The sequence below is a fragment of the Lepidochelys kempii genome, chromosome 1 (assembly GCF_965140265.1).
Source record: "Lepidochelys kempii isolate rLepKem1 chromosome 1, rLepKem1.hap2, whole genome shotgun sequence".
Classification (NCBI taxonomy): domain Eukaryota; kingdom Metazoa; phylum Chordata; order Testudines; family Cheloniidae; genus Lepidochelys; species Lepidochelys kempii.
Window position 1 is genome coordinate 5,048,680 of NC_133256.1, and position 10,166 is coordinate 5,058,845.

General features: G+C 45.0%; 1 protein-coding gene across 1 annotated transcript; it reads left to right on the forward strand.

Moving 5' to 3' along the window:
• Window positions 1-9,014: 9,014 nt before the first annotated feature.
• LOC140895875 (olfactory receptor 51G2-like) lies at window positions 9,015-9,950 on the forward strand. Its single transcript, XM_073306770.1, has one exon. The coding sequence runs from the start codon at window positions 9,015-9,017 to the stop codon at window positions 9,948-9,950; it is 936 nt and encodes a 311-aa protein (XP_073162871.1).
• Window positions 9,951-10,166: the final 216 nt, after the last annotated feature.

Genomic DNA, 10,166 nt, shown 5'->3' on the forward strand with positions numbered 1-10,166 from the left:
AGGGAAAGTTCATCACTTGGCCTCAGGGCCAGTGACATGGGAGATGAAAAACACGGGCCACGGCCACCTATTCTATTCAGGACCTTACATCCGAGATGACATGATCTACTGAACTCCACTCTGTAAAGAGAGGTTCAGATTGGGTATAAGGCCTGGAAAAATGGGAGAGGGGCTGGTGAGGGAGGCTAGCAGACTGGGAGAAGGAGACCAAGGAAGGTAGCAACGAATACAATCTGTCTGGAGAGCCAGGGGACCAGTGTGATGTTTGCTCATAAAGAGCCACATCGGTGCCTGCTCCAACCTCAGAATTCCTCTTGATAGAGTCAGTAAAGAGAAGGGATGTGGATGTTGTTCCCCACTGTACCTGACCTGTCACTGTTCCGTCTCTGGTTAAACACCCATGAGCCAGGGAAAAAGGCTATTAAAATTTTTAAAAAATCATTCATCATAGTAATGGGGGATTTCAACTGTCCCCATACTGACTGGGACCATGTCACTTCAGGACGGGATGCCAAGATAAAGTTTCTTGACACCTTAACTGACTGCTTCTTGGAGCAGCTAGTCCTGGGAACCACAAGAAGTTGTGAAGGCCAAGCCTATAACAGGGTTCCAAAAAGAACGAGATAAATTCACAGAGTCTGAAGACAGGATACTGGGTTCGATGGACCTTTGGCCTGACCCAGTGTGGCCTCCGTAGAGGTGGATAATAGCCCTGCCCTGCCTCACAGAGGTGGCGAGAGGATAAATACATTCAAAAAGTTATGTGGCAATGAGAGTCTGACACACAAGAGACCTTGCAAGAGACTCAAGCCCATATTCCCTCCCTGGCCCCTCTGTTTTTGCTGCCCTAGCAATGCAAAGGGGTGGAAATGGTACTCAGCTCCCGCACAGAAGCACGGCTGGCTCCTATCCCAGCCCAGCCCATTCACTGTAGGGTGATCACAGTGAAAAAGCAGCACACATGCAGAAGCCCCACCCCCTCTGTGACCCCCAACCATGCCCCTCTTCTTCCCATTTGAGTCCCCTCTCTCTGCCCTGTCCCTTCCCCCAACACCCCACTGCTGCCACTCCTCTTTACCTGAGACTCCACCTTCTCTTCAGGAGAGAAGCCAGAGCTGGGCCATGGAAAGGGCTGCTCAGGGATCCAGAGCCACTGTGAGGAGCCCCAGACCCTCCTCCTGTCCTTGGCATTAGGCTGAAGGGTCCAAAAGATCCCCCAGCCTGTATCCACAGCCCCCAGTATGCACCGCCTAGGGAAGGTGGAGAGTCTGGCCTCCCTATAGTAGTCTGTGCTCTTAGGGCACCTCTCACCATGGCCTAGCTGCTGCCTAGCGAAGGGGAGGAGGCTTGGTGGAAGTGGAGGAGTAGGAGGAAGCGCCTGGTGCAAAAAGACGAGGCAGGAGGTGGGGCCTCACAGCAGTAGCGAGAGGATAAATACATGGAAGGATGCACAAATACTCTGAGAGCGTAAGATCAGGGCGGTGTCAGGGTTTCAGAGACCAACACCTCTGACCTTTGTCTATAAAAGGCTTCTTACCACAGCCTCCTGTGACAGCTGGCCTCTGGGAAGCTCCATGAATCCACCCCTTGGTGTCTGTGGCAGAGGTGGGGGTGCTTAGGGGTAACAGTGTGGGATAGGATGTGGATTTATGAGGGAGAGTTGGAGCATCATGGGATGGCTGGGAGGTTCAGCAAAGTTACTGGACTTGTGTCTGAGGTGAGATTTGGCGTGTCATGAGGTCTAACTGTCAAGCAACGGATCAACAGACACGGGGCGGGGGGGGGATGTCTCATCTTAGACATCTAGCTGGGAGAAAGCCGTCTGAGCACAAAGATCAGCTTCACCATTTGGCCCTGTAACATGGCCATGGCTCAGAGCTATGGTGACTGGGCCCAGGCTCACAGAGGATTCAGCAAAGGCTGCTTCTGCAAGAAAGGGGCAAACAGAGGGGAAGATGCTCTCAGGGACACTGGGAAACTAGGCTGGGTACCAGGAGCTCTTTGGCATCCCAAAAGAACGTAAGTTGGGCCAGTTCTGTTCCTGTATCTCCAGAGCAAACCTGTCTAACTTAGCTTGCAGTGATACATGAGACAGATGAGTGTAAACATATGAGAGCTGCCTGATATTTTTAAATTTCTTAATGCTTTTTTCTGCTTCTTAATAAACCTATTTGTTTTAGGGAGGCTGGGGTGACTGTATCACGCTGGTCACAAGCACCTGAAGGGAAGAAACTGAGGAGTGAAAGCAGACCTCCATGGTGAGAAGCATTTAGCATGGAAGGGACATTGTTCCCAATTCAAAGAATGGAACAACATGAGATTCCCCCAAAGAAGGGAGGGGAAAGGGACCATATATCTTTGTTTTACTGTGACAATACCAGTTCTTCTTGGTGAGCATCTATCCTTGAATGCCTTTGAATATTCAGAATAGCAACTTGTTCAGCTTGCAGCCAAGATAAAGATCCACTCAAGACAATGATTTATAGAGTCAAAAAACTAAAGGCCAGAAGGAGCGAATACATTATCTCGTCCAGAGCTTCTCAAACGGGAAGGGGCAAGACCCCCTTGGGTGGTGCAGAATATCTTCATAGAAAGGGATGTAACAAGCTTTAGTAGAAAAGTCTTTCCTGTGTACATCAGGTGAGATGCTGATTTTTAAAATAGGCTCCAGAACTGACACTGGCAACACAGGCCAACTTCAGTACCAAGCAAATTGGCTGAAACTCATAAAGAACAGAATTATCAGACACATAGATGAACATGATTTGTTGGGTAGACTCAACACAGCTTTTCAAAGGGAAATCCTGCCTCACCAATTGATTATAATTCTTTGAGGGGGGAACAAACATGTGGTCAAAGGTGATCCAGAAAGCCTTTGACAAGTTCCCTCCCCAAAGGCGCTTAAGAAAACAGCACTCATGGGGTAAGAAGGAAGGTTGTCTCCTGGATCAGTAACTGCTTAAAAGATAGGAAACAAAGGGTAGGAATAAATGGTCAGTTTTCAGAATGGAGAGAGGTAAATAGTGGTGTCGCCCAGGGATCTGTACTGGGCCCAGTCCTATTTCAAATATTCATAAATGATCTGGAAAAAGGGGTAAACAGTGAGGTGGCAAAATTGGCAGATGATACAAAACTACTCGAGATAGTTAAGTCTCAGGCAGACCGTGAAGAGCTACTAAAGGATCGCACAAAACTGGGTGACTGGGCAACAAAATGGCAGATGCATTTTAATGTTGCTAAATGCAAAGTAATACACATTGGAAAACATAATCTCAACTACACATCTACAACGATGGGGTCGAAATTAGCTGTTACCACTCAAGAAAGAGATCTTGGAGTCATTGTGGATAGTTCTCTGAAATCATCCAGTCAACAAGCAGCGGCAGTCAAAAAAGCAAACAGAATGTTGGGAATCATCAAGAAAGCGATAGATAATAAGACAGAAAATATCATGTTGCCTCTATATAAATCCATGATATGCTCACACCTTGAATACTGCGTGCAGATGTGGTTGTCCCATATCAAAAAAGATGTATTGGAATTGGAAAAGTTTCAGAAAAGGGCAACAAAAATGATTAGGGGGATAGAACGGCTTCCATATTTAGAGAGATTAATAAGAGTGGGACTTTTCAGCTTGAGGCAACAAAGGGGGGAATATGACAGAGGTCTATAAAATCATGAGTGGTGTGGAGAAAGTAAATAAGGAAAAGTTATTTACTTGTTCCCATGATATAAGAAGTAGGGGCCACCAAATGAAATTAATAGGTAGCAGGTTAAAATCAAACACAAGAAAGTATTTTTTCATTGAATACATTGTCAACCTCTGGACCTCCTTGCAAGAGGGTGTTGTGAAGGCCAATACTATAATAGGGTTCAAAAGGAAGGTAGATAGATTCATGAAAGTTAGGTCCATCAATGGTTATTAACCGGGATGGGCAGGGATGATGTCCCGAGCCTTAGTTTGCCAGAAGCTGGGATTGGGTGACAGGGCATGGATCACTTGATGATGACCTGCCTTTTCATTCCCTTTGGGGCACCTGCCATTGGCCACTGTCAGAGGACAGGATACTGGGCTTGAGGGACATTTGGTCTGACTCACTATGGCCATTCTTATGTTCTTCAACTCATGCTGCGAAAACTGGTAGATGCCAGTTATGTGAATTGTGTTAAGGAAAAGTTAGCACATGTGACTCCATTTTGGTTTGGGGCCCACCATTGTTTAAATGCCAGCACATCATACACCAGGAGGAGTAATTCTTAGATATTGAATCCCTGTGAAAATCCTCCTCCTTGTCTCCAGCCTGCCTTGACTCCCAGTATCTAGTTTTTGTCAGTCTCTAACTCCCTGTCTCTTGGCCTTGATGTGAGGCCTCCCATCCTGATAATAAAAGTTACTGATGCATAGCTTTAGGACCATGCTGTGTAATTAACATACTGGTATAGCACGAGGAATGCACCAAGCAGGGATAGGTGGTAAATAAGACAAGGGTTTGTTTATTGGCTAAGGTTTCCGATGCACGAGGGCAACATGCTTTGCTAAAAAGTGTATAACCTTTGTATAATCTGCATTCAGGGTCCCCTCCTGGCTAGCAGGGGGGCACCACGCTCAAGCGTAATAAACTTAGTGTCTTTTGGGAACTCTGCAGTTGTGGACTTTGTTTCTGTGCCTCAGCCTAGATTCGAACTGTGCGTGTCTTACCAGGTATAATTCGCAGCAGTTGTGTGCGTGTCCTACAAGGTGTAATTCGTAGCACTTGTGTGCATGTCCTACCAGGTGTAATTCGTAGCATTTGTGTGCGTGTCCTACCAGGTGTAATTCGTAGCACTTGTGTGCGTGTCCTACCAGGTATAATTCGCAGCAGTTGTGTGCGTGTCCTACAAGGTGTAATTCGTAACAATTGAAAAAAATCTCCCCTTTACTGGAGGAATCCATGGGGGAAGGATGTAAAACATATATTCCAGGCAAAGTTCCAGGTGGCAGTGGAAGTCCGAGGGCAAAGGGTAAAATAGTTTGTACCTTGGGGAAGTTTAAACCTAAGCTGGTAAAAGTAAGCTTTGGAGGTTTTCATGCAGCTCCCCACATCTGTACCCTGGAGTTCAGAGTGGGGAAGGAACCTTGACAGACTCCAAGATCTCTTTCTTGAGTGGCAACAACTAATTTGGAACCATCATTTTGTATGCATTACTTTGTATTTGTCAAGCAAAAAAAATGTGTTCCCCAGTCACCAAATTTTCTGAGATCCCTTTGTAACTTATCATAAACTACTTTGGAGTTAAGTATATTGAATAATTGTGTCTTGTCTGCAAATTTTGCCTCCTCATTTTTTACCCCTTTTCCCAGATCATTTATGAATATGTGGAACCGCACTGGTCCCAGTACAGATCCCTGTGGGAACATGAACAAACCATGTTCATCCATGTGTCTGATAATTCTGTTCTTTACCATAGTTTCAACCAGTTTGCTTTGTACTGAAGCAAGAATTACAGGCAGGATCACCACCGCAGCCTTTTTTTAAAAAACAGAATCACATTAGCTATGTGGCAGTCCTCTAGTCCAGAGGCTGACTTAAGTGATAGGTTACACGCCACACTTAATTGTTCTGCAATTTGATATTTGAATTCCTGCAGAACTCTTGGGTGAATATCATCTGGTCCTAGTGACTTTTATGTTTAATTTATCAGTTAGTTGTAAAAACTCTGTGATGGGTTGTCCCCCCTGGGGTGCAATCTGGGAGCTGATGGAACTGTTGAGCCCCCTTATCCAGGCAGCTGGGCTGGCCTCTCTCACACTGCTCTGCTGGCTTCTCCAGGCAACGCTGTTACCCAACGCGAGAGCAGGTGATGCCACACACCCAACTAAGCTACCTGAGTGTTTTATTCCTAAACCACTCAAGGACAAACAGGAGACAACAGCCAATTTCCCAGCTCCCCAGCCTAGCACCCTTGGTGGAGCGTACACCCAGATTCAGTAATGGAAACAGAGGCATGTGCATGGCTGGCATGTGCATGGGGGTTGATGGATCCGACTGTGTCATGGAATTTAAAAGCCTGACCAGTTTTTTTTTGCTTAGCTGTGAGTAAGGCTTGGCAGCTGGTTGACATACTGTTTGTGGCCGGTTGCCCAGGGGTACTTGGCTTGAGCATTCAGTCAATGTCCTGTGTTCCCACATACAAAACACATGTGAGATGGGGGAAGGGTGGGGACGGGACCAGGACCAGATTGAAAGGGCAGGGAGGTGCTGCACGGCTTCAATTGGCCATGGTTTTGTCCCTGACTAGGCTTTTGGGCCTTGCGCCTGCAGTTCTTTTGGGTATGCCCGAGACACCCACAATCGTAGCAGGCTAAATTACTTTTTGCTGTTACCACAGAAATGCGAGTAGCCTCTGTCCTTATTTCTTTAGCTTGTTTGGCTTTGCATTTAGAGGCTCACATACAGATGGATTTATAATCAGAGCCTGGGTTCACTTTTAAATTAAGGGCTGTTTGCAGGTGAGAGTTAAAACCTTTCTTTAAGATTTTTAGAAAGACCTGATTCGTTTTCTTTGGGTCTGCAATGCCTGCATTGCTGGGATACATTTCCCTTTTATATTTTTACAATATTGAGCCTCAGGCTCATTCTTGTCTTGTATGCAGCCCACGATCGGTCCCCAATTACTGGCTTTGTTCCCCAAGGCTTTCTGGATGGCTTCCTTAAACTCAGTGCAGGCACGTTTCATATCATATTTAGATTTAAATGTAACAGAGGCCCAAATGCCGTTTCGGTGTTCTTTTGTAGGGATTTTGGCCCATGCGAGATCAGGGCATTTAGCTTTTGTTAAGATATAAAGATTCCTGGGATATAACGAAAAGGTGACTTACTTTTTTCCAGAATATTAAATTTGGGGGGTTGGGCTTTATATTAGGGAGATTTTTTTAGTAAGCCCCTCATTTCTTTTGTGCTGAGAGCAGTGTACTTTTCAGTATTATGAGCCACTCTGTTTTCTCCTGTCCCAGACCACCGATTATCTTGATTTTCCCCCTTGTGTGCCATTTTCCAATTTTGAATTTGTTTTTAAAGGTATTTCCAATTAATTTTATTTTGTTTTTAATCAGTATCGCTCTTTGAGTCAGGGTCAGTAAAAATACCCTTCTGTTGTATGCTTGCAACAATACGACGTGCAGAGGAGTTGTGTGGTTTTTATTAGTTTTGTTTTAGAGCCTTGTTTTTTGCTTTAAACTGACTTAGCTTGCAGTTGCAATCTGCCTTTTGATTTAGCTCTGTTGTAAGAGCCTTTTGGAGTATTTCCAACTTTTGTCATTTTTTTTATATTCACATTCTATCATTACAATCCCCTTCTCTAATTTTTTTTGGTTTGATTAGACCACCACTTGCTGTCCATTGTACTCATGCCCTTATTTCATTTATTTTTTGCTATCGTTTTTAGAAGCTTTTTTATGTTTTCCTTTTATAAAATCAATGAGTCTCCCTCCCACAGAGGGCATTAGTGAGGTTCCCCAGGACCAGTCAATGTGTCTCCTTCCTAGAGGGTATGATTGGGGCACCCTGGGGCATGCCTCATTTTCCCTCCCAGAGAGGGAAACATTGATGCATTCTGGGGCAATTTATACAACATTTTATCCCAGCTTCCTGAAACCCACTTAAGCAGCACTTCAGGGGAGACCAACTGAGCACACCCTTGTACTCAGTTTTACTGCAGCACGCATTCTGGTGCTCAGTACCTGGCAATGCAGCCGTCGCCTCCAGCGATCCCTGCACCCCAAAAACCCTGGCAGTTCAGCCTTCGCCTCCAGTGATCCCTGCACCCAGAAAACTTGGCCACAAAAAAACGCACATTCAGTCCTCTTGTCTGTGTGTCCTATACGTGGTTCCTATTAAAAAAAAAGGGGTGTGAAGGGGTGTCCCAAACCAAGGCGTGCACTAGAGGTCATAAGTAAAAGGATACTCATCTCTATTCCTGGATGTGAGAAACTCTCTGCGGATTCCCGATCACACCCTGCTCGCTGAGCCAAAACTGTTAAGCAAAAAGATTCTTTTCCCCAAGAATCAGGCAAGCACAGACAATACTGAAGGGGGTTTATTCATGGTACCGGGAAGACTGACAAGCAGCTTTGAAAATATGGTGCCATTGTGGCCAGTTCTACACAGTTTCTTGTTAATGTATTTACATGTATTTATACATATGAAAACAAACATTATTACAAATCAAAATAAAACCCGAAACAAAAATACAAATGAAAACAATACGTACATATAAAGGTTATCCTATCTGCATCAAACATTTATAACTACCTTGCGGGGGAAGGAGGCAGGGTGGGGATAAAAATAAGTGCTTACAAATATCCGGTGGGCTGTAAAGGGAAGGTTTGTTCTGTTCTAAAAGCTAAATTAGTGGACAACCATTAACCATATAAGCTTATCAATTGTTCACAATTGTCAGTGTCCTTGCTACTGAATGCTATTATAGCATTCCTGCTTGTTCTGCTGTTTCTATCTTAGCTGTTCGTTAAATTTTAACTGTTGCCTAACAATATAAATGGGCTCGAGAGCTTAACAGGTGTCAAACAGGGACCGGATGTTTATATGGGTAAACGGAAAATCCAAGTACAGTAGTGAGGACTTAACAAAAAAGTTCTTAGAAGGGCTCTAAACCTGCCTAATTTATACTACAATATATATCTAATTAGTGGGTCTTGGGGAAAAACTCTCCTTGGGAGCAGGTTATCTCACAGCTGCCTATTTCAGGGCTTCTTTCACCTTCTTCTGAACCATGTGGTACTGGGCACTGCATATGAACCTAGAGGGACTACAGGTCTGATCTAGTCTGGCAATGCCTATGTTCCTATCGATGGTGTAAATCCAAGACCATGCTTTAGCTAATCTTCCTTGAGCTCCTGGGAGTCTCTAGACTTGCACTGAGATCAGAACCATGTCTCATTAAATATCATCTACTCTCATGTTTTTTTTTCTTTCAGGAAGGGTATTTCAAAACTCCTTGGACCTCTCCAGTATATTATGTCAGCTGTCAATGACACCAAATTCAGCTCTGCTCCGCTTCTTCTCACTGGGATACCTGGACAGGAAGACTTCCATCTCTGGATCTCTATCCCCTTCTGCTTAGTGTATGTTATTTCAATAGTAGGAAATTCAGTCATTCTGTTCATTATAAAAACAGATCAAAGCCTCCACGAGCCCATGTACATTTTCCTTTCCATGTTGGCCGTCACAGACCTTGCCTTATCCATATCCACCATGCCTACAACCCTGGGTATATTCTTGTTTAACTCTAGGGAGATCAGCCTGGATGCTTGTTTTGCCCAGCTGTTCTTCATTCACTCACTTTCAATCATTGAATCATCGATACTCCTGTTGATGGCTTTTGATCGATTCGTTGCTATCTGTAACCCACTGAGATATGCTTCTATCTTAACCCTGCCAAGAATTGGAAAGATGGGACTGGTGTTTGTGCTAAGAGGGGTGTCTGTAGTCTTCCCACTCCCCTTTCTCCTTAAACGGTTCCGATATTGTCGAGCCAATGTCTTCTCCCATTGCTACTGCCTGCACCAAGAGGTCATGAAGATGGCTTGTTCGGACATTACAGTCAACTACATCTATGGCTTCTTTCTTAACATCTCTGTGGTGGGGTTAGATTCACTGTTCATCTTCCTCTCATATGTGATGATCCTCAAAACCGTGCTGAAAGTCGCGTCCCGTGCGGAGTGCCTTAGGGCCCTGAACACATGTGTCTCCCACCTCTGTGCTGTCCTGCTTTTCTACACACCACGGATTGGCTTGTCTGTGATACACAGATTTGAGGAGGGCTCTCCTCCATTGCTCAAGGTTCTCCTGGGCTACATCTCTCTGTTTGTCCCACCACTTATGAACCCAATTGTGTACAGCGTGAAAAGCAAACAGCTTCGTGCTAGGATAATCAGGGTGTTTGTCAAGTGAAGGGTCAGTTCATCACTTGGCTCCAGGGCCAGTGACATGGGAGATGAAAAACACAGGCCACGGCCACCTATTTTATTCAGAACTTTACATCCGAGATGACATGATCTACTGAACTCCACTCTGTAAAGAGAGGTTCAGATTGGGCATAAGGCCTGGAAGAATGGGAGAGGGGCTGGTGAGGGAGGCTAGCAGACTGGGGGAAGGAGACCAAGGTAG